The sequence below is a fragment of the Solanum stenotomum genome, chromosome 4 (genome assembly GCF_019186545.1).
Source record: "Solanum stenotomum isolate F172 chromosome 4, ASM1918654v1, whole genome shotgun sequence".
NCBI classification, from domain to species: Eukaryota; Viridiplantae; Streptophyta; class Magnoliopsida; order Solanales; family Solanaceae; genus Solanum; species Solanum stenotomum.
The window spans coordinates 16,029,722-16,054,857 of NC_064285.1; the positions used below are offsets into that span (position 1 = coordinate 16,029,722).

The 25,136-nt window shown below is 32.7% G+C and overlaps 3 protein-coding genes across 3 annotated transcripts; 2 read left to right on the forward strand and 1 right to left on the reverse strand.

The window, feature by feature from the left end:
- Positions 1 to 2,905: 2,905 nt before the first annotated feature.
- LOC125862556 (40S ribosomal protein S7) lies at positions 2,906 to 5,646 on the reverse strand. The gene is made up of 6 exons (XM_049542663.1): positions 5,493 to 5,646; positions 5,228 to 5,312; positions 5,064 to 5,137; positions 4,621 to 4,744; positions 3,563 to 3,745; positions 2,906 to 3,300 (listed from the first exon to the last, which is right to left on the reverse strand). Exons 2-6 carry the CDS (start codon positions 5,300 to 5,302, stop codon positions 3,181 to 3,183), a joined length of 576 nt encoding a protein of 191 aa, XP_049398620.1. The 5' UTR covers positions 5,303 to 5,312; positions 5,493 to 5,646; the 3' UTR covers positions 2,906 to 3,180.
- A 4,027-nt stretch (positions 5,647 to 9,673) lies between these two features.
- On the forward strand, positions 9,674 to 10,063 carry LOC125861310 (secreted RxLR effector protein 161-like). The gene has a single exon (XM_049541236.1). The coding sequence runs from the start codon at positions 9,674 to 9,676 to the stop codon at positions 10,061 to 10,063; it is 390 nt and encodes a 129-aa protein (XP_049397193.1).
- An 8,715-nt stretch (positions 10,064 to 18,778) lies between these two features.
- Positions 18,779 to 21,414, forward strand: LOC125862434 (transcription factor BEE 1-like). Its single transcript, XM_049542497.1, has 6 exons — positions 18,779 to 19,196; positions 19,853 to 19,972; positions 20,057 to 20,122; positions 20,633 to 20,701; positions 20,803 to 20,880; positions 21,081 to 21,414. Exons 1-6 carry the CDS (start codon positions 18,846 to 18,848, stop codon positions 21,213 to 21,215), a joined length of 819 nt encoding a protein of 272 aa, XP_049398454.1. The 5' UTR covers positions 18,779 to 18,845; the 3' UTR covers positions 21,216 to 21,414.
- The last annotated feature ends 3,722 nt before the right edge of the window (positions 21,415 to 25,136 follow it).

Genomic DNA, 25,136 nt, shown 5'->3' on the forward strand with positions numbered 1-25,136 from the left:
TTTCACACCCCACATTCGATTAAATTTGCATCGCGCATTGCAGGATTCATTCGGTGATGGTGCTTCTAACAAACTTTTTTCATACCCAAGGCTCAAACCTGAGATCTTTAATTAATGGTGAAATTTCACTATTGTACCACAACCCATGTTAGTACTTTCTTGGTGTCTTTAATACTTCCTTTGTCTCACATTTATACGATTTACTTTCTTTTTTAAGTAGACCCAGAAAAAATGACACATTTCTATATTAATAAATAATTTAATTTTAAAATATCAATATCCTTAATGAAATAATTTATAATCACGCAAACATTTGTCATTTATTTTAAACCACAAATTTTTAAAATCTTTATTTCTTTCTTAAACTCCGTGTCAAGTCAAATTAACTCATATAAAATGAAACAGAGAAAGTACTAGCCAGGATCACTAATGATTTTTATGTCAAAAAGTAAAAATAAAAAGAAAAAAGAAACTGTGAATTTAAAGATGAAAGGCAAGTTTGGTCCCTCCACAATGAGTGCACATGCAGAGGAAGTTAAGAAGTACAACAGCTTTATAAATTTTACCTTCCTACAACGACAAAATATACTTTTACTTTTGAGCAACTAGTAACTGAATTTAATTTTATACCATGTATATCATTCTTTTACTGTCATCCTTTGGTGTACAAATTTAGTATAGTATAGTATTTATTTTGGTTTGCAAGAATGTACTCAAGAGATGACAATTTTACAACAACCTCAAATTATAATAGACTATAGTCTATACAACCAATCATGCATATTTATGCTACATTCAATTTTATTGTGTCACATTTTGTTCTGCGAATTTAAAACGTTCAAGCTGATTCAAACGGCAAAGCTTACATCTTCTTTTTTGTTTATAATGCCGAATTTTAATGGAGAGATTCTATCATTTGAGCTGTTTATTGCCCATGTTGATGTTGTTATCAAATAAATAAGGAGACATCAATATATACACCAGCACACCAAGCAGCAGAACTTTTAATCAAGGCAGAGCTAAAAGCATGGATACGAGTTCGATCAAATTCAATAACTTTGTTCAAATAATGTTTATATATGTATTAAGAAGTTTTTTTATTTAATATATATGAATATTAGGTTTAGAATCAAATTTTCAATACCTGAAATCATCATTATACAATTTAAAACTCAATAAAATTAAAATTTAGATTTCACCTAAGAAAATTTTTAGTTCAAGTATAAGCATACAACGAATACCTATATTATTTCTTGCTTTTGTCTCTTGTCTTTTGTATTCTTAGGAAGTTGAGGAATACTTTTGCCACATGCCATCTACTGGTTTATTGCTATTCAATTACGATACTATAGGAGTTGAGCTTCTATCTTAAAGCATAATCAATCCCTTCTAGTAATGTTGCATCTACACGCATGATTGCATGACATGCATTAGTGACGGAACTAGAAATTTCACAAAGGGTGTCCAAAAATGAGCACAACAAAAACTCTTTCCAAAAGTGAGATTCTAACACGCGAGCACTATAAAACCACTAGGTTATAACAACTTATTGTGTTAAGAGTGTCCAAAATATGTTATTTAATCATTTCGTATATCATTTTACTTGTATATACAAAAAAAAAATTCGACAAAGGGTGTCCTATTAAACACCATAACAACCATGTAGCTACGCCATTGCATGACATTAATTGCTAACTATATAAACATATTGCGCTTCGATGGAATCAGTGTTACATTTTCTCGAATCCTAACTTTTAACCTTCTCTATGACGACCAAAATGTCATGCCTCAATAAAAATAATTATATATTTTTTCCTTTTTTTTAATAAAAATAATTATATTTACTATCGACCCCAAGTTAATTTTATTATACTCTCTCCATTTTACTTAGCTCTTATTAACTTGACTTTGTTTTATTAAATCATTCTTATTGATTATGTTTACGGAATGATAAGGGTAAATATTGAAAGGAAAAAAAATCTTTTAATTTACTAAAATGAACAAATATATAGGAAAAAATATTTTTGGTACGAGAGTAAGTGTAAAAAGGAAACTAGAGAGTAGTAGATTATACAACTTAAGTCGAACAATATTAAATTTGTGATTACTTGCCAAATAATCCAAATTAACTATTATCAAAACACGATTTCATATTAATACATAATAATACCTATTAATCCCCCCCAACCAACCCCCACCCCACCCCAAAAAAAATTAGGGGTCTTTTGGTAGAGTGTATTATAAGAATAGTGCTAAGTAGAGTATATTGCGAATGATCAGATCAATTATGCTAGAATTATTTATTTTGTAATTATTTCATATCAATTGTTTGATTTCGTGCACTAAGGATAATTTTGTATTGAATCATGTTTACTCATGCTATTTTGTATTACTAATTATAATTACTATCGACCTCAAGTCAAAATAGGTTATTGTTCAACTTAATGTATAGTTGAGATGGACTAAGATTAAATTGAGTTAAGATGGACTAAACAATGAATTGTACTTCAATCCGCACAACTCAACATATCATTTTTATAATTTTAAAACTTCATTAAAATGCTGGATTCCCATTCCAAAGGTCATAATTCTTACCAAATGCCTACCTAACACTGCAAATATAAGGAAAGGAAGGGGAAAATATGGACCATTCAATAAACTATAAGAAAATTATTTTTCAATATTTGATACAATGAAAGTCATTATTATGAAAAAATATTTTCCATCAAGAAGATAATACCTTAGCATACTTATGGGCGGAAATCATTTCCATATATTAGATCCGCAAACTTTCATTTTCTATGAAAGACATTTATCATTAAAAAAAAATAACTTCAATAACTTATGAGCAAAAGCCATTTTGTTTATAACTTACCTTTTAATTTCATATTCGTAATTTCAACCAACACCCCTTAATAACAAGTAAAAATACACATTGATTATATCAAATTTGGAGACCTCAATAGTTTTAGCAGGATCAGTTTTAAGCAGCTTTTCTAACAGACTAGCAAATGAAAACTAAACTCAACAAACAAACCAAAAATCTAAAAGAGCTCTAAGAGAAAACAGGAACAATTTCACATTGTTCCATAACGCTTCTAAATAAAATAAAATAAAATAAAATAATATAAACATCAAAATTGCAAAAAAAGGGTAATAGCAAAACCAGGAGTTTGTACCCTAAGCCTCCGTTAAGGGGAACTCAAACACAACATCTTTACCCGATAGCTTCCTGTAGACAGCTGAAAATGTCTCCAGCTTGTACTCGGTGTTGTTTCGTTCCTTTGGGTCCAAGAATACCTGGCGACAACAGCATTAAAACTATCAATAACAGTGGCAAGTTTACATAGGGGGGAAAAAAAGGAATCAACTATAACAACACAATCTCTTCAACCTTCGTAGAAATAATAGTTATCACTAATTTGATATTATTAACATGTCTTAGAAGCCATCATTTAAACTGCTCTTCAATATCACATATTCTGATTCTACTTCTACAAGATTTTCCTACTAAGCATGAAACACAAACTGTTAAGCAACGAAACATTGTGCCATAAATTACCTTCATTATCTTGGATCCATCAACGTGATGCCTAACACGCTTTCCAACAATTTCAGCTGGTACAACCACGTCCTCCAATATGGCATCATGAACTGAAGTAAGAGTTCTGCTACGGGGCCGTTGAGCAGCAGAACCTCTCTTTGGAGGCCTCGATATTCTTCGGATTGCAATGACAATTACATCCTAAAAGAAATAGCATTTCAGTACATTCAGAAAAATACCAGCGAGATACATTATCATACCAAAAAATGGAAACAGAAAAGATACCTATTACATGTAGTGCACCTAAAACATAATCATATCAAGAAGGTGCAGCAGAGATGGCACCTTGAGTATTATGAGTTGAAAAGGGATAAAGCAATAAAAGTTACAAAAATCAGCTTCCCCATCTTAAGAAATGTGTCATAAAAGAGCTGCACTTAAAGTTGTGCCTGAGTTGAATCTACTTCATGATGCACTAAATGGGACCAACAATAGGAAGTCTACCACAGCTTATAGTTAATACAATAAGGTATCAACAAAAAGAAAACAATTTATCTTCAATACAATAAAATCCAACACAAAACTGACTGAGAATGGTTTCAGTGATCACTACAAGTTTTGCTGTGAAATTTGCAGCATAGATTAAGAAGGGCAGCTATTGAAGATCTTCATTTCATGAGCAATGATATAAAAGATTGGTCTCTAACTTCTCTGCCTAGACAGATATATATAAATCAAAATAGCAGAAAGACAATGATCAAAAGCAGGGGTGCAAATAAGTCCTCCAACAATAATGTCAAAAGGTAAAAATAAAAATTCCCCTCCTTTTGCCCAATAAAGAATATTTTTTACCCCAATCACAGAAGATGAATCCATAGTAGAATCGTGAAAGACTGCCCCAAAATGAGAGGCTTAATATTTGACATCATTGCGCAGGACATTTAATTCCAAATGAACATATTTGTCAATAACCATTTAATAATAAGATGTATTTTGTTCATTTCATATAAAATATTATCAAACTCAATGGTCGAATATATCATGAGAAACTAATAGGAGAAAAGTTCAAAAGGTACCTTCCCACTGAATTTCTTCTCCAGCTCCCTAACAAGGCGGACATGAATCTTGCGGAAAGCTTTTCTCAGCCTGTAGGGGACATGGATAACAACAGCCTTCCTATTTCCTGACACGTCAATTTGTCTGCACAACAAAACCAATCACCACAAGGAGACATAAAATATACTTCCTCCATCTCATTTTATGTGGAACCCTTTCCTTTTTAATCTGTTCTCTTTTGTTAAAAGAACGTCACCTTACTATAATTAGAAACAATTTAAATTAAAAATTCATCCGAAATGATAAGAGCACACAAATATTTAAGGATTGTTTTAGATCACAAATTTCAAAAGTCTTTCTCTTCTTCTTCTTATCCACTATGTCAAGTCAAATGTTGTCACATACAATGAGACGTATAGAGTATTGATTAACCATAGTAGTAGGCAGTTTTGTCAATTCTTACAGTGCAGAATTGATGTACAGGTCCTTCAATTCGCTTTTCAGCTCTTGGTTAGTGTTTTCCATATCGAATAACGCCTGTTCAACAATCATTTTTGAGAAACTTTATATCAATACCAAATGAAGTCTTAAATAACCAGTATCATAATATGAAGAAAAAAATATAACCTGCGCAACAGACTCCTCAAATTCAGTAGGTTCAGCATCCTTATCTTTGTGAATCTTTTGCCTTGAAGTGTACATCTTCACAGGCCTGATAATCCAAACAATTTAACCAACCAATCAATCAATCAATTAGGGTCGCCTATATTAATCATTTCAACTAGCATTTCATCTAATTCAGCTGATTAACAAAACAGAAACGAAAACTACAAAACTACTAGTGCCGCTAAACTATGTATTATTTCCTTCAAGACAATTTGGAGAAGAGTACCTGTAAGAGAAAGGTAGTAACGGTAAACCCTAGCTATGCTTAGTTTCAGAGATGAAGAGAAACCCTACGATTTGGAGGGACGAATGAACGGAGTGAATGGGCTTCAATTTGGGTCATTTGTCATCTTGAATTGGTTGGGCTGTAACCCCAAATATGGCGGCACTAGGATTTTGGGTTAAGTTTATAAATGGCCTTTATAAGAGCTGATGTTGATATTTTGTACCTTATAAGAAAAAATATTATAAAAATAAATTTTAACTATTTGATTATAATTTTTTGAAAAAAAAAAATATCTCTCCTAATCTATAGACATTGGCTACTTACACGGTGATGTTTTTTCTTAAATCAGAGGGCGATTCGATTTAACGGTGAGGAATTGTTGAGGTTCAAATCCTCAACTTCAATTCTCATAATCGCAACTCAATGGAAGGCAACTTTCTCCTTATTTTCTCTTTCCTTCTTTGATTTTATATATGATTCGTTTTGTTTAAATTATCATTGATTTGTAGATTGTTACTGTAACTCTTTTCCTGAATAGATTTGCATATTTTGAGCATGGTGGTCGTGCTTTGCACAGTCCAATTTAAAATTATTTCATAAGAAAACTAATTGCAAAGAGCTTTTGAGGTGTGATGGCTGGCTCGTTACCACTCTTCTTTTTAGCTTACATGCTTATGGTGATGGTGTTCCTCCTTGTGTTGTTGCTTGTGGTTTAACCTTTTTTTTTGAATTTTAGCTGAGTTTATAGCCACGAGTGTGGATTACAAAGTTCAGTTCCCTATGTGCATGTAACAAATTATTTCGTCGTTGCTTGAAAAGTGTGATGAAAATTCAGACATTTTAAAATTTATATCTTTATAGAAATTTTTTAGTGGCCGTCAAGTCAAACTTGACTTGTCAACTATATTTGCTATAGTGAAGGAGTTTCACTATAGCGAAAGCCTGCCAAAATAAAATTTTATTTTATTTCTTAGGTGAATTTTTAGTGTTGAGTTTTATATTTTCGTTGGGACTTATTCTAAGAGCACCCATTAGTTTATTTTGAGGAAAAAAATCCTAGGTGAGAAGGGAGAGAAAATTCTTCTTGCAAAGACTAACCAAAGTCTTCATCTGAGTTCTTCACTATGTTATCGAACCACCAAACAAAAGCGGAATTGTATGATAATTGAGGCTTAAAACTCACCTTCAAGGTAGGTCATGATTTACTTATCTTTTAGACTTGATTAGTACACTCTTGCATAGTTTATTAAACCTATGAACATGAAAATTAAGATATTGACCTTAAAAATAGCCTAAGTCAGGTATTATAGCTTGTTGCAATTATTATATATTATTAATTTTATTATTAAACTTTAAAATAATAATATTAAATGAGATGTTTGAAATATTACATAAAATTTAAATATCAGAATCAATTGAGAAATTAATAAAAAGCAGTCTATTTGTATTGATTATGATAAATTGATAATAGTGATAGTCATGTTATACTTGATAACAAGAGATGACAATGAAACAATTATTAATGATCTTGATACTTTAAGTAAGTAGAACAAAAATATTGTAAACTTAAAAATTCATTATATGTTGCATAAAGCAAGAAGATAGTCTATAATGAGAATTAAGGAGGTGTTGATAATTATGTGGTTGATAAAAACAACTAATTAATCCTACAATAATTATTGAGTCAGTAATTTGATGGAGTTCTATGAAGTAGGTTATGATTTACTTGGAGTTAGACTTTGCATAATTTTTTGATATGTAATGTGAGTGGTATTGCATATTGGTTTACCTTCGGATATATTTGATGTTTCTTTATGATTAAATTAAATGTTATTTGTAGGGCTGGACATTCGATAATTTTGTTCGATTTCGGTTTGTGTAATAAGTGTACCGAACATCGAATCGAAATAATTCGGTTCGGTTTATGTTATTTCGATTCGGATTTTGTTAGTTTGGTTTATTAATTTCACAATTCACACACTACCTAATAACAAAAGCGAAAATCATAAAGAAAGAAACAGAAAACGGAAGAAGAAATCTTGAAAACAAAAAATAATCCCTGGTCGCTGCCTCGCGGTCAGTTGCTGCTGGTCGGCTACTTCTGAATTCCGATCGCGGCAGTCAGTGCCTCGACGTCGCTAGTCGGCTCCGGAAAGTGGGAAGGGGGAAAGTGGGACTGGGACGTGCGGCATTGGCAATGAGAGATGGAGTTTGAACTTTGAAAATTGAATGTGTACTGGCGACGGGAAGTGGGATTGGGACGTGCACAGTGCACTGTGCAGATGGAAAACTGAAAAGTCAAAAATTTGAAAGGTCTTTCACCTAATTTTCCATTTTGCATATAATATTTAATATTAATAATTAATATAATAATAATTTATATTATAATATAATATATTTTGGTTAAACTGAAATATCGAAATATACAAAAATCACATATCAAAAATCGAATCGAAATATCGAAAATATGAAAATATATACCAAAAATCGAATCGAAAACTGAAATACCGAAATTAAAATACTGAAAAAATTCTATTCGGTTCGATATTTCGGTATTTATGCTCAGCCCTAGTTATTTGTATGAATAAACATGTAATTATTGAATTGTGTACCTTGATGATGTTATGAATTATGAACCAGTGATTATTCTATATTTGGTGGGTTATCCTGAGAGGTAACTAGAGCTGTTGGCATATTAAAATAGGTGGATACGGTAAAAATACATTTACTACTCAGATGATGAGTGGTTCAAGTCTGATGTGAGCTTATGAATGAGAGATTATATGTGCTATTGGATCAAATACCACATTGATACAATACATGAACTCCTAGGATTCTCTGTAGGCCATGACTAGATGAACAAGATTAAGATCTTTTAGCATATATGTACATATAAGAATGAGATTGATGATTATTGAAAAAGAGTATCAGTGAATCTGCTGATGCAACAAGTATATAATTGTAAGGTCAGAATGAGTATGATTTTTCGTATTTATTTATTTGTCCATATGTGACCAGTTGTTGATGACTTAATTGTTGTTGATAACTATTTGATTGGATGCCAGAAAAGATGTATGATTTTATAAATATTGATTATTTATTTCTATTCATCGGTTTAGGATAGTTTTCTTCAGTTTTTCATCAAATTCTTCTGTAAAGATAAGTTAATTATTTTCCCTAACTTGTATTTTGATTTTTGATCCTTAGAATCTAGGTTGTTAATCTTGGGGAAGGAATTTTAACTTGAATTAATGGTGGAAGGAACCCTTAATGGAAGAATAATCATAGGCATGACCTGGGATAGGATTTGATTATAATTCGAACATTAGTAGGTCATTTTTGATTGATTATTGTATTTGTTATTATTATTATTTAGACCAACAACAAGCCAGAATTCATAACTAAGAAAAAACTTCAATTCCTTAGAGTTTCCAAGGCTTGATTCGAGCTAGGTGATAATTTTTTTTTGTATATGGTACAAGTGTTTGTTAACAACATCGTTAGTAATGCATGCAATGATATATGATTAGATAGTTGGAAAGAAATAATATGAAATGTATGATGTTATCAATTACATGCAATGAATATGTTACATGAATGTACATGTCTGATTGTGGTTCATTATGATTTTGATTGTGTTTGTGTGTTGATGATTGATATCGAGTGTCACGTCAACACATATTGTTGTTGGAAGTGGTACCAGTACACTAACTTTTGAAATAATTATCACGCCTGTAAAATCACATGAATACCACACTGATACATTAACTTGGAATCGGATACCACGCCAATAGATTAACAGTGTATTTGAGTGGATTCCCTGAGAGGGTCAACCTGACTTATTGTGTTGAGATGATTCATGTTGTTATGCATATTGATGTCGTACTATGTTGTACTTGGGTTATAATTGTGTATAATGTGCTTACTTAGTTGTGGTTGCCTATCAATATTTCATATATTGTAACTAGCCGATGATCCTATCACTACACTATGGTTGTGTACTGATACTACACTTGCTCTTTCTTTGTTGAATACAGAGTATCTTTAAGCGATCTCAACTATGAGATCTTCACTATCTGAATACAAAGGTGAGCCACTGCTCCAGACTTGCTACAAATTCCTATTTCCTTCATAGTCTATTATTCGGACTCAGATATTTTAGACTTATGAAAATTCTTGCAATGGAGATTTCTCAGAAGAGGTACATTGAAAATGTTCTTAAGAGATTCAATATGCATATGAGATATCTCAAAGGAGCTTTTGATATTGGCCTAATCGTTCAAAAAAATGAAGGTATTTCAGTTTTCGGTTATGTAGATTCTGACTATGCAGGGGATCTTGGTAGAAGGAGGTCCACAACCAAATACATCTTTACTCTTGTTGGTAGTGCCATTAGTTGGAAATCGACTCTAGAGTTGATTTTCACTTTGTCTACAACAGAGGGAAAATATATGACAGTAACAGAGGCAGTGAAAGAAGTTATCTGGTTGAAAGATTTGGCGACAGAATTGAGTTTGGTTCAGCTAGAATCAACTCTAAGATGTGAGTCAAAGTGCTATTCATCTGATTGAAAATTAAAGATTTTATGAGTGCCCAAACACATTGATGTCAGATTCCATTTCATTTGAGTTGTCGTTGAAGAAGGAGCTATAAAGGTCGAGAAGATTATCAAAGTCGATAACACTGCATACATGTTGACCAAGATAATTCCGCTTGCCAAGTTTGTACACTGCAAGGACTTGGCAGGAGTATGCATCAACTAATGCAACTCTAAGAGATCACAACTACTAGGTGGAGCTAGTGTGTTCAATATAAATATTTGATTCTTCTTGTCTCTTACAATGGGAATGCCCAGTAGCTTAGAAGTTTTGACCAAAGTTATTCATACACATGCTTGGAACGTAAACAAATGTGGAGATTGAAAGAGTTGGTTTGATCCTTGTAGGGTCAGACCCAATGGAAAAAAATTTCATGTGCCAATTTACTTGGTTAGGAATTAAACTTGGAGAGCAAGCTAAAATTTGTGGAGGACAAATTTTGTGTTCCTTTTCTTTTGTGCTTAGACCATCTCCAACCCAATACCAAATTCTAAATTTGGTGTAAAATTTGGTGTTTTGAGCTCCAACCCACACCAATTTTTACACCAAATTTGGTGTGTGAATAGTGTTACACCAAATTTGGTGTAACACTATTCATCACACCAATTCCTTTTTTGAATATTTTAATATTATTTTATTATACAAACTTTTAATTAAACATTATATAAATTGTATGTTTTAATTAAATCTCTTATATATTTAATTATTGTTTATGTAATATTTTTATAATATTAATTTTAGATATAAAATTTAGCTTTTTTATAAATTAATTTTTCTATATATGACTTTAAAAAAAAATAAAGTTATGTTAATTCTACTATAAATTATAATTAGATATAACTACAATTAACCTTCACAAAAATTAAAAATGCAAACATATAAATTTTTAAACAAATAATACAATGTACTTAAAAATAAACGAAAATAATTGTAACGACCCGAACCGTCGTTAATTAGGAAAGGAAAATATCCGCGAAAATTCTGGGCCACTGTCCCGCCACAACGGGCCTATTGCCGCTAGGGCGGGATAAGTGAGCGCCATAGCAGGATAGGCGAGACAGAACGTAAATTACGAGAAATCCTATTTTCTCCATCTTTCTAAAATACCTAAATAAGTCGTAAAATACCGTAGAAACCTCAGAAAGGCTGCTCTAAGTTTGGGAATGAAGGAGAATGAGATTTCTAGCGTGGGGATGGTGAAATCTTATGAATTCTTGGCTAAATTCACTATCACGAACCCGAAAAAACTAGAATCGAAGTCAAAAACTCCGTACAACTGCTTGGCGCCCAGGTAGGCTAGGTTTTTACAATTGAATAGTTTTAAATCTGTGCTTACTACATGATATATGTAAATCAAGGGTAGGGTTGTGTGTAGACCTTCGTGCACCGAGTAAATTACATGAATAATCATTAGAATTCAAAGTATGTGGGTTTATGCCCTGTGAGGAGGAATTGATGAGTTGTTAGAAAAACCTAGAATTGCTATCATGGATAGAATTGGGTCAAGAATGAGGACATGAAATCAAGAGTGAAACTAGATTTATGAATGTATGCTACATCCGATAATTGAAGTGATGAAATTGAGGAATTATGTTGAATGGTGCTTAAAACCTAATGAGAAATCCTAAAGATGAACTAGGGTTGAGTATGGTCAATTATTACATATGCGATAGGGATTGAGGAGTAATTTGTAGGTGATGGTTGTGATTCTATGATTGTGTGATGTATGCTTGTTTTTGCTTCATTATGATACTCGAATATGTATGAATGTTGTAATGTTGATCACACTTGTTGTAGATGAAATAGATGAATTATCATTGTCATGAAATCATGACTTAAATGTATGATCTTGATGATGTACTGGTGTTTGTGATTGTGGTGTGTAAATGGGATCGGATTGCCACATTCCGGCATAACTAACTTGGATCGAATTGCCACATTTTGGCATAATATGGGATCAGATTGCCACATTCCGGCATAAACATGGGATCGGCTGCCGCGTTCCGGCATGCTAACTGTTTGAATTTGGGTTATGTGAGAGGACCAATGATGTGATATAAATGTGAGTTATTCGTTGTTCGTGTACTTGTTGACAATATTGTACATGCTTGATGTACATTTGTGAGTAAAGTATTGTATTGGTTTGTTTATGTTGTACTTAGTGGACCCGTGTATGATGATTTATAGTGGGTTGTTATGGGTTGTAATGGAGAGAGTAGAGATAGTGTGTGTGAAGGAAATTGCTGGATTGATTTCACCTTGGGGGAAGGATATTGGGTTAGCGTTAAGAAAGCTTGAATCATTGTATCATGTGACTATGGTTGATAATGTGATGAGGAAGTAAGGTAGGACGTGTACGGTTTGTTGATTTGGTGGTGTTTGTACTTGGGAAATTTCTTACATGTTTAGAATGGTTATGCTACGATCAAGAATTCGGTAAGTGGGTTGATTAAAAAGGTGTTAGTAGTTAAATGTTAGTGTGATTGGAGGTATTTCAATGAAAGGGGTGAATGTGGAGAAGCGAGTGGTTTATTTCTTGATTTTACTAGTTGGTTTCTTATGTTATGTGGTGGGCGTCGGGTTGACCGATGATGCCTACCAGTACGTGTGTTTTGTACTAATACTACTCTTGCTATGTCTTTTGACATAGTCTGGATGCAAGATTGGTGACGTTTTATTAGGTGAAGACGAAGAAAATCTTGAGCAATTTCTATTTTTCCTTCTGCATGGTAAGAGATATGTCTTTTAGTTATCTTGTCCAGTTGTACTTTTAGTAGCTCTTGTACTTGTTTAGACTAGATCCATTCGGAGTTGTTTAAATTACCTTGCAAGTTTAACTAATAGTGTGCCTAAATACGTTATTTATAAAATCATAGTGTTGTATTTATTCCTAGTTTCTTAAAATTTTCGCACGTTTTTACTATTGAGATATGAGGGTTCTCTTACTTCGGTGTTAGAGTAGGTTCCCGCACGGACTGGTGGGTTGGATCGTGACAATTGGTATCAGAGCCTAGGTTACTGGTCTCCCCGTACAAGAGCAAAATGTGAACTATGTTCCTGTGGAATGATGGGTTGACGTCCACATTTAATCTACAAGAGGCTAGGAAGCATTCTAGGAAATCGTTCCACTTATTCTCTCCTTTCGTGCGAAGTATCGCTTGAGGTATGAGTTGAGTCCAATTGGTATCTCCCAATTTCAATAGGTATCTCAACGAAAGTACACCAACAAGTTAATTGGAACAGAGAAGGTTTCAATTGGTATCTGGCCTTAAGGGTCGTGTAAGTCATAGATGACCAGCAATTGCCATCTATGTGACGAACTAACTAATAAAGTGAAATTGTTGTGATGCGTGATTATAAGTGTGATTGTGTATTTCTCGTTGTTTGAAATAATTGTAATTTGGTTACTCCGTGTTGAGTGAAATAAATGTGTATATGGAAGTATTCTTGGGAGTTTGATTTACTGATGATGTGGAGGTGTTATAGTGGATGCATGTGGTATGATATAGGGCACAGTGTTGTGTGTCTGGATTTAATTAACGGTGAATGTAAAAGTGAACCTGTTAAAGTGTAAGGATGTGAATTCATAGATTATATATGTGTACTTGAACCTTCAGTATGCGCAATGTTTTGGCTAATTTGTGTAAATTATGTAAGTTGTAATGTTTGGGTGTATCATGGGGATGTGTGGGTGTAACGTTGAATTAATAAGAACTAGTGGGGTACCGTGTCGTTAAGACTGATGCGGATTAGTTAATGATTTTCCTAGCTTGGAGTTTTATCTGAGATTATTGGTTAAGCTGGTTCGTATATCATAGTTGGAGTTTTAAATTTGATGGCCTGATAAAATGGGAACCTCGGGAAAAACATAGAAGAGTGAGAAAGAACCCATAAATCATTGACCTGGGTTCTAGTCCCGTTAGAGCCACTGGGGCAGGATTTTTCCTGCCATAGCGGGACCTCCACGTCGGGAATTTCTCCGCTAGAGCGAGATAGGGCAAGGCAGAACCTCACTCAGCCTCCCTTTGTTTTCCCTCAATATATTTTTTTAACCCCGAATGGGATCCGATCAAATCCCTACAATCTTTCCATTGTTCAACAATCGAGAATGGTTTATAAAAACTTAGGGATTCACCTTTTGCTACGGAAAAACAGGAAATCAAGCATGCATGTGTTACAAAAACATAAAAGGTCAAAAAATAAAAAAAAGTTGTCTAAAATTTACAAGCCCAAGAAGGGGGAAATAAAAAGTCAGATCAAGAACCCTGAGAATGAGAAGTGTCAGTGTTAGAGGTGAGGTCCTCCGGGGGCTTCTCGCTAGCCCAGGCCTCATTTAGCATAGGGAACTCCCTGTAGTCCTCTGGATCAAGTCGGGGGATCTCCCTGTCAGGGGCAACACAAGAAAAGATGGCTTTAATAGTCTTCCACATCCGGGCCATCAGACGGTCCCTCTTCAGACCCTTCTGCCTCTCCCGACACAGCTGGCGACGGAGCATCTCGACCTCTAGGGAAATGCTGGGTGGAACCGAAGTGAAGTCGGCATAGGCACTCCCCATCTTTTTTCGGATAGCCTCCAAATCCTCTTCAACCCGTGCACCTAAGAGTGGGTTCTCGTCATCCGAATCCACAACCGCTTTACTGCTGCTAGCCCTACTCGTTCTCTTCCTCTTGCTCCTAGAAGTAGAGCCCTGTCTAACCAAAAGAGGGTGAAGGGGGGGATACATAGGAAGTACCTCGTCAGCATCAAACAGTGGCACTCCCGCTCGCTTGCACAAGGTAGTGATAAGACCAGGGAGAAAGAAAACCTTCTTGTTACCCCGATAGAACATCTTCCACTCTGAGATGATTTGCGCCCCCACATTTAGCTGGATACCCTGTATGGCGCACACCACCACCAAGGTTCGGGGAAAGGTCACATCGGTGAGGTTGCCCGACATGCGGATCCTCTTAGTGACCAAATGTAGCCACATCTTAGCATCGGGTGATCAATTCGTGCTAGTAATACCCTCAGTAATAGCCCAGTATACCAAATCCCGGTGCGTAGGCTCAACCAGTGTATCCCTCAACCACTCTAGATCCACCGCCCTTAGCTTGGCCTTGAACTCCGTGTTTGAGGCATCTGGTACCTCATTAATAGCAGTAGCATTCAAGAGGATGTCGATTCCCCGGATTGAGGAGGAATTCGTAGGTGATGGTTGTGATTCTATGATTGTGTGATGCATGCTTGTTCTTGCTTTATTATGATACTTGTATATGTATGAATGTTGCAATGTTTATCACACTTGTTGTAGATGAAATAGATGAATTATCATTGCCATGAAATCATGACTTAAATGTATGATCTTGATGATGTACTGGTGTTTGTGATGGTGGTGTGAAAATGGGATCGGATTGCCACATTTCGGCATAACTAACTTGGATCGGATTGCCATGTTCCGGCATAATAAGGGATCAGATTGTCACGTTTCGGCATAAACATAAGATCGGCTGCCACGTTCCGGCACACTAACTTGGGATCGGTTTCCACCTTTCGACATGCTAGCTGTTTGAGTTTGGGTTCCATGAGAGGACTAATGATATGATATAAATGTGAGTTATTCATTGTTCGTGTACTTGTTGACAATATTGCACATGCTTGATATACGTTTGTGAGTAAAGTATTGTATTGGTTTGTTTATGTTGTACTTAGTGGACCTGTGTATGACGATTTATAGTGGGTTGTTGTAGGTTGTAATGGCGAGAGTAGAGATAGTGTATGTGAAGGAAATTACTAGATGGATTTCACCTTAGGGGGAAGGAGATTGGGTTAGTGTTAAGAAAGCTTGAATCATTGTATTATGATACTATGGTTAGTAATGTGATGAGGAAGTAAGGTAGGACGTGTACGGTTAGTTGATTTGGTGGTGTTTGTACTTGGGAAATTTCTTACGTGTTTAGAATGGTTAAGCTATGATCAAGAATCCGGTAAGTGGGTCGATTAAAAAGGGGTTAGTAGTTAGAATGCTAGTGTGATTGGAGGTATTTCAATGAAAGGGGTGAAGGTGGAGAAGCGAGTGGTTTATTCCTTGATCTTACTAGTTGGTTTCTTATGTTATATGGTGGGAGTCGGGTTGACCGATGATGCCTACCAATACGTGTGTTTTATATTGATACTACTCTTACTATGTCTTTTGACATAGTCTGGATGCAAGATTGGTGACATTTCATTACGTGAAGTCGAAAAAATCTCCTGCAGCTTCTGTTTTTCCTTCCTCATGGTGGGAGCTATGTCTTTTATTTATCTTATTCAGTTGTACTTTTAGTAGCTCTTGTACCTATTTAGACTAGATCCATTCGGAGTTGTTTAAATTACCTTGCAAATTTAACTAATAGTGTCCCTAAAGGCGTTATTTATAAAATCATAGTGTTATATTTATTCCTATTTTCTTAAAATTTTCGCATGTTTTTACTATTGGGATATGTGGGTTCTCCTATTTCAGTGTTAGAGTGGATGCTCGCATGGCCCGGTGGGTTGGGTCGTGACAATAATAAATATTCAACAAAGTAGTAATTGATACACATCAAAATTGAAATATAAAATACATAGTTTTGCAATCTCGTTTTGCAATTATCGCAGGACCGTCACATTTTTGGAGAAAAGAAGTGCTACATGATATATTAACTTCATTTATTATAATGCACAATATGATAATTAAGGATGAACGTGATCTTAATGCACCAATTCAAGATGCGACGAAAGGTCGAACTTCGACTGTAGAAATGGCAATAGATGAAAATTATCAATTTCAACAATTTCTAGCTCGATATAAAAAAATAAAGGACAAAGAAGCTCATTTTGAACTGCGTAATGCATTAATAGGGCATTTATGGGGGCACCGTAGTGATCTTGAAAGTTGAATATTTATGTAGAATTTAAAATAATTTTTTCAATTATGTAATGTTTATTTAATTGTATTTCATTAATGATTTCACTTTTATTTGTATTATCCATTATTATTTATAATGAATAATATTTGCTAGCAATTTATATTATTTAAAAAATTAAGGTACAAAATAATTTTATATTAAACGATTATAAAAGGAAATAATATGAATTATATATGGTGAATGTTTTGGAAAGAATTTGTTTTATGAAATAAGAAAATATAAATGAAATAAGAAATAATAATATAATAATGAAGAGAGAGAAAAATACTTTTTTTTGGTATAAAATTTGGTGCAGTGGGTTGAAGTTGATTATACAAAAAATAGTGATGACACCAAATTTGGTGTTTGAGTTGGAGATGCCCTTAGAGTCCAAGTTTGGCCACCTATAAAAGGATCTTCATTGTTGAATACATCCTAAAACTCACAGCAAAATAAATTAGAAGAGTAGAGAATTAATTAGTAGAGCAATCCTCTTAGATGTATTTGGGATCTCTCCCCTTTCTTTGTAATTAATATAAAGACAATTATTCTCTGGTGGACATAGAATCATTTTGATCCGAACCACGTTAAATATTATTGTTCTTCCTTGTTCTTTATTTTCACGTTTCCGCTAACGACTTTCCTTTTTGTTTGACTCTCTTAATGTTATATCTTTTAAATCTTCTTACTTTTTTAATTTTTTTATCTCTCAGCATTTTGTTTTGGGACTTCATACTATTTATATACTTTAATTTAATTAAATGAGATTTAATTGTTAACTTCTAAACCTATTGATTTTTTATTTTATTTTTTTTCCTTCAAAGACATTTATATATTATTCGTTACCTACTAAAGTAATGTTAAGGCTTAATTAATTGTATTTGAACTACATTTAAAAAAAAAACAAGTTGAAGTGATAATTCTGGCCATAAACTCATCTTTAATTTATTATATTCCTCTTTTGATCTCCTTAAATACAACTTAAGCACTATATACCTCGGCAATTTCTTATGAACTTCAAAGTATTTTTTTTTCTTTTTCTTATTCTTAATTAAAAGATATACTTCCTTGGTTTAAAAAAGAATAACCTATTCCTTTTTAGTCTGTTTTAAAAAGAATGATCATTTTCTTTTTTTGTAGTATTTTATTTTTAGTTTTCCACGCAACATGTTTAAGATCACAAAATTATAGATCATTTGATACATTTGACACTAGGATCAGAAAAATGAATATATTTTTTCTTTATTATCTTAAAATTTATGTCAAATTAAAATAAATATATCTTTTAAAACGGAGGAAGTATAATAATTTTCCTCATTTAATGCCATCTTCTAATGCAGGGTCCCATGAAATTGTATACATCTCCTGAATATGGTCCATATGGAGACAGAATCCCAAACCTCCAAGTGGCTGGATCCCTCAAAATGCTCCACTATTTCATTCTTTAATACTCCCTCCGTTTAAGAATATTTATCCACTATACTTTTTGAAATGTCCAACAATACTTATCTATTTTATGAAATTAATGGATAATTTTACAGTTAGTTCCTAATTTACCTTTTTCATTAATTATAGTCATTTTCTTATTATATTTTTCAAGACATTGTATTTATTATATTTAAAGAATGATATAGTAAAATTATTCTTCTATTTATAGTTTTTTAAAAGGTGTGTCAAGTCAATAATGGACAACTATGATTGAAAAGAGGAAGTAAAAAAAACAAAGTTGGACAAACTCACATTTTGCCCATGCTCTCTATAAATATATTTGGCAGACACAACTTCTCTAATCATCAAATACAATTAACATTCAACATATTTTATTTTTTATAATATACAAGAAGTTGTCATGGCTTTTCATTATTTCAATCCAGATATGCAAATCATTATTCCACAATTCTCTCTATTAAACACTGACACAAATTTGAATTTTCATAACCAATTTCCAGAACAAAATTACTTGAATACCACTTCCCTGGAAATGTCTAATTTCAATTTTCATAAACAATCTGATGAACATATTTTTAACCAAACCCCTGAATTTCCGATACGTTTAATAGAAAATTTCCAACAAGATATGTTCAATCTTTCAGTACCAGCTAGAAATGATATAAATGAAAGAAAGAAAAGGAAAACAATTGAAACCCCAGAAAGTAGCTCTGCTTACTCATCCCCTGCAGTTTCTTCAAGAAGAAAAACAGTAAGTTAATCTTGAATTCTTTCTACTCTGTATGTAGTAAGGGATCGGTTCGTTGCTGGTTAGGAGGTGAATTATTTATGCACATTAGAATCGGCATGAAACTTGTACCATGTTTAGTAGCATTTTAGTTGCTATCTACAAAAGTCGTTGTTTGGTTACAACAATCCTGCATACTTAATACGTTTCATTTTATTTGACCTTATATAAAAAATAAATGTTTTATTTCACTTAACATTTGAGCAAATCAAGATAGCTTTATTACTTTTTTTTTCTCATACAATTTTTAGTATTACATAACTACATAAAGTAATAGTAGTCAAATTTAGAGTTTCAATACATTGTTAATAAGTTTAGTTTGTTAAATACACTTCTAATAAAAGATTTCTTAAGAGATGTGTCAGGTCAATAGGAGTAAGTAATATGAAACACATGAAGTATAAGTTATGAAAAAAAGTTATGTACTATTTTATACAGAGTAGAAGATGGAATAATTAATACATTAACCAGCAACCAAACAAACAAACAAAAGGGATTCAAGAATTTTTATGTACTATTATAGTATCTTATCTATAGAGTATAATTTAGTTAAACTCTCTTTGGACCATGTAACTTTGCCACATTTAATATATACATATTTTTGACATTACAATTTACAGAGCAAAGGAAGAGGAAAGAGAGTAAAAAGTGATGATAATGAAGAAGAGAAACTAAGGCAAGTGGTGCATGTAAGAGCTAAGAGAGGCCAAGCAACTGATAGTCACAGTTTAGCAGAAAGGGTAATTTCGTCTCCCTCTTTAGTATATTCTGTTTTTCCACATATGCACAAAAAAATGACTAATGTATTTCTCTTTCTAATTCAGGTTAGAAGAGGAAAAATTAATGAAAGACTTAGGTGTTTACAAGACATTGTTCCAGGATGCTACAAGGTAATCTTTCTTTTTACAATACAATGTCAAATTGATGTTTAGGATGTGCTGTCGTGGATGAGGCTGCTCCTACCTTAACCAGATGTCTTGGGTTTGAGCCTATTTTTGGTAGGGAGAGTTTCCCTCCTAATGGAGCACTACACAGTGTGAATCCAGATATAGTTGGGCTCCAATCAGGAGAGTAGTTACCCTATAGTGAGGGTGTCTAATTGGATACCCTTCGTTGGAAAATAATACCGTATTTATAAGTAAAATGATACACGAAGTGATTAAATAACATATTTCGGACAACCTTGACAGAATAAGGTGTTATAGCCCAATGATTTTAGATGCCTTGAAAGAGCCCTAAATGCTCGTGTTCGAATCTCACAAGCAACATTTTTTCTCCTTTTTTTTGGACAACCTTCGTGAAGTTCCTGGCTCCGCCACTGGCTCCAATATGAGTACCTAACACTAAAAAAAAACATTGAAGTGTAACATAATAACATTCCAATTTTAATCAAATTGCAGTCTATGGGCATGGCAGTAATGCTTGATGAAATAATTAACTATGTGCAATCTTTGCAAAATCAAGTTGAGGTGAGTTGAAATAATCCACCACAATTTCTTTTCTGATTGGCCAAAACACATACACAAAAAAGAAGAATAAATATATGACGTTTTGTATTTGTTGGATTTAGTTCCTCTCAATGAAGCTATCTGCAGCTAGCACATATTATGACTTAAACTCAGAGACAGACATTTTGGAGACAATGCAGGTACTCCAAATTTATCTTTTACATAGTTTTAATTTCAATTTTGTTATTGCTCGCCAGTATTTTTTTCACACAAGAATTTTTAGATCATGTTAGTAATACTTATAGTAGAGATTAACCTGTGATTATCTTATAAGTGATTTGATTGTATAGATCGATAACTGTATAAACCTTAAACTAATTAGCTTAATTGTATATTGCAGAGAGCAAAGGCATATGAAGCACACATGATGCAGAAGCTAAAGAAAGAAGAATGTGAAGGGGTGGGTTCTAATCAAGTTGGTCCTTTAATTGACCACACTTTTGGTTGCTATCCCAAGTTGTCTTACAACACCTAAAGATTCATTCAACAGTTTTTCTTTTTCTCATCAATATATTCCTCTTAGTGTTATACATTTTGTAATTTTTGTACACATGAAACATTGAGAAATTGGACACATATACATGTATCAAGTCTCACAATACAACCAAATAGACACATCTTCTTGGTAAAAGTGTGTATGGGTGATGTTGGATAAATTTACACTTTTTTTAGCCTAGTTTTACACAAGCATTGTTTTGAGTAATTTCTGTATTGATACTCATTGTTCTCACTCAATTACATGATTTTAACTCTAACTATTAACTATATCCGTTTTCTCTACTCTCCAAAAAAAAATTAAACCCATTTCTTGTTACAATTCTCACAAATTCACTTTCCAAGAAGTAAACTTAGCTTCTTGTTACAAACTTCACTAACTACTCTCTTCAATCTAGGATTTATTACAACTCAATAATAATCCTATTACAAACTCAATAAAGACTAATAACCCTAGCCTTTAATTGATCAAACTTCAATATTCAATAGTTCAGATTCAAATACAACTCGTGAACTAGATTTCAGCATTACCGTGACGAAGTCTTGCAGTTTTGCTCCAATTGTTATTACTCTCAAGATGATGAGTTTCGTGAATATGAAATAGATGTAGATTTCAATGGTCTTCATGTCATATATATATATATATATATATACATGGTAGATTTGCCATTTCCTAGCATATCACAAACTAGGATTCTTACTTCGAATAGGACTTGTCCTCCTCTAAGAAAATTTCTGATTTCCTTCTTTAAAAGGAGTTTCTTTAATTGTATTCTTTATTTCTTTCCTTCTTTGCTAATTTATTTCAGCTATTTCTTTTTCACTCCTTTATTTTGCAATTTATTAGTATCTTTGTTTGCTGCAATTTTCCATATTCATACAAATTGTCCGCATTTACGTCTAGGGACCTAATTCACCTGTTAAAGTACACATAAGACAACAAATAGTGAAGCAGGTTCAATCATCAAAATTACTTATATGTTCTATTTCCCAACAAGAATGATTTAGTGGGTGAGATATGAGATTATAATTTCAAAATAAATTATGACATTATTTCATTTTATGTTCGGTATAATTTTCTTTTTGAGACTAGTAATTGCAAGATTGTTTTTATCATAATTCATAATTATGATATTATTCTTACATTATCCCGGCATAAAATAATAGTGATACATTTGGCCTTTTCCAAATCTTTTTCTCCCTTTTTTTCTTAAAAGACAAACAAGGTTAAATTGAAAAAACAAAACAAAATTATCATTATTTTTAAAAGCAAAACCGAATGCATTTTATATCATCTTAACATGTATATTCCATTTTTAATAAATGAATCAAATCTACTAATAAAGTACATTGACTAAATAATTTTGTCATTATTTATTTAATCTTGAAATAATGTAGTTTGCAACCCAATCTTGTTGGGAAAGAATCTCCTCCATTACTATTTTGTTCATTACTCCTCAATGGTGTAATGCATGTACATGTCACATGTAAAAATTAATAAGAACGGTCAAGATCTTCTTTTTTTTGTTATTTCTTTAAAAAATTATACTAAATAACATTAATTACAAAGTATATATATATATATATATATATATATATATATATATATATATATATTAACACTCTCAATTTTATTTCTATTTTAGTTAACATTTTAAAATCATTCTAAAAAGTAAACGTAAATAAAATTGTGGAAATTTTGAAATTGATTTCATTGCACAACTTCAAGAACACAAGATTAAATTCAAATTTATGGGGGAGGGAAGAAACAAACATATATGAGGTTGAAACAATTTTTTTTTTTTGAAGAATTGTTAACAAAACGATCCAAATTCTTTTTTTTTGTTCCCACCCGGTGTCCAGAGCCCACATTGGAGTCTCCACTAAATTCGAATAGCGCACTGCGTGGCTCATTCGGAGGTGGTGCTCCCAACAAAATTTTCATAAATATTGTTTAGTGTAAAAATAAATAAATAATTTTATTTATAGAAGTATCAAAAAAATAATCTCGATCTCTCGTATTTATTTATAGAGACGTGGCCTACACTGTAACGATTGTAACTCCAATACCAAGTATAGTAACCAAAAAACAAGTCTACACGTCGAATAATAATAATCCCAAATTGGTAGGGAATAGGGATCAAGCAAGTTGTACAAAGATCCTATTGTAGGCATAATTAAGGAACACTTACAAATTAAGACATAGGCCATAAGACCACAAGTCTTGATAGAATTGAGTGTCAATTCAAGGAAATTAACACATTAAAATTAACAAGTCATCCTTAATCAGAAGTCTCGAATCCGAGGACTGAGTTTTTTTAAATACGAAATAATCTTTGCTAGAAAGCGTTTTAACAATTACCCCAAATATGTAAATTTTCAATATGAATTTAAATTTAATCGGACTATAATATTAATATCAGACATGAAATGAGAAAAAATAAAACAAATCAATTTTTGGGGACACATAAACAAAACTTGAATGACCCACGTCGGCAAAACCCCTTCTAAAATATGATTGGTACATAAAATCCAATGGATGTTGTCAATTCATCAACTGAATGATTATGTGACAAGACTTTCGAATAATTTTTTTATCTCTATTAAAAAATAATCCTTTTTTTCATTTATTGAAAAGGAATGTGTATGTTGAGATGCAAATGTTTTTAGACAGATGCATTGTATCGAAAAAGTTTGAAGGCGTAGGCCACCCATGAGGATGGGGCAACCCAATGTGGGGATCCTCCAAATTTCTCTAAATTATTACTCCTTCTATTTTAAAAAAAATGATTTTTTTGGTACCTTTTTTGGTAATATTTTTAATTTCGACTTTCTACGTAAAATGTTTAAGACAATAAGATTAAATGATAATTTGATATATTTGACATAACTTTACTTTAGAACTATAAAATTGAAAAATCTTCTTTATTTTCTTAAATTTCGTGTCAAATCAAATTAGATTATTCTTTTTGTAAGGGAGGGAGTATAGTATTATAATACCAGCTAATGAACCTTCATATATACTGACTCTTTGTTTCTTCTTCCCACTCAAACATCAATATCCTTTTCACTTTGACTTCCTTTTGACCAAAAATTGCCTTGTCTCTTGGATATTATGCATGAACATGAAGTTAGAAAAGGGAGTATTGTTTGGGTCCTACACACTTAACAAATTGGATAATCTTGAAGTAGGTTTGAGGCTCACATTGCCTCATGCACATGGTAATATCCCAGTTGATAATTAGTTGGGACAGTTAGCTAGTAAAGAATCATACATGCTATATGTTGGTGTGACATTTTACTATCAATAAAAATATATTATATGTTATATTATGTATCATGTTATGTCCATTGGTAGCTATTATATTTGTGTCTCTTTACTTTCATCAATTGTGGAAGAAAGTGGTCATTAGTTGTTAGTAACTTATGTAACCACCAACTCTTCATTTCACCCATTATTCTATCTCTATGTCTTGTAACTTATGTAACATTTGGGCCATTCATTTGGCAAGTTTACTACCCACTATCCACTATCTTCCTATTCATTGCAAGGAAGAATTTATCACCTATAAATAGTGTGGTCTTCCATTGTGTTGTAAAGAGAGAGTTGAGTCATAGAAAAATATTCCAAGTCTTTAACTATATTCACTATACAAAAGAGAGTAGTTATATGTTGAAGGAAAGTGTTCCTTTTGTGGAGCTTTTAACTCTTCAACTAATCCAGAGTCTTTTTTGAGTTGTACGACGTTGTTGGGCTGTTGTATCCTAGAGGGACAAGTTGATAGACCGTGAGTTTACGGTATTTCTAATACATTTCACTTACAAGTTGTGTGTGTCTAGGGCCTTTTTATATTGGTTTTTATGTGTTTTTATCATGTTTTGCAGGAAAGGTGTTCAGGCG

What these genes read in the sequence shown, in the direction of transcription:
- LOC125862434 (XM_049542497.1), top strand. Translation starts at nt 18,846, where the DNA reads ATGGCTTTTCATTATTTCAATCCAGATATGCAAATCATTATTCCACAA. An exon ending in TTTCTTCAAGAAGAAAAACA is followed by an intron (nt 19,197 to 19,852) that starts GTAAGTTAATCT and finishes TACAATTTACAG; the next exon opens with AGCAAAGGAAGAGGAAAGAG. An exon ending in ACATTTTGGAGACAATGCAG is followed by an intron (nt 20,881 to 21,080) that starts GTACTCCAAATT and finishes TGTATATTGCAG; the next exon opens with AGAGCAAAGGCATATGAAGC.
- LOC125861310 (XM_049541236.1), top strand. Translation starts at nt 9,674, where the DNA reads ATGGAGATTTCTCAGAAGAGGTACATTGAAAATGTTCTTAAGAGATTC.
- LOC125862556 (XM_049542663.1), bottom strand. Translation starts at nt 5,302, where the DNA reads ATGTACACTTCAAGGCAAAAGATTCACAAAGATAAGGATGCTGAACCT. An exon ending in CTGTACATCAATTCTGCACT is followed by an intron (nt 4,745 to 5,063) that starts GTAAGAATTGAC and finishes TTTGTTGTGCAG; the next exon opens with ACAAATTGACGTGTCAGGAA. An exon ending in ATGGATCCAAGATAATGAAG is followed by an intron (nt 3,301 to 3,562) that starts GTAATTTATGGC and finishes TGTTGTCGCCAG; the next exon opens with GTATTCTTGGACCCAAAGGA.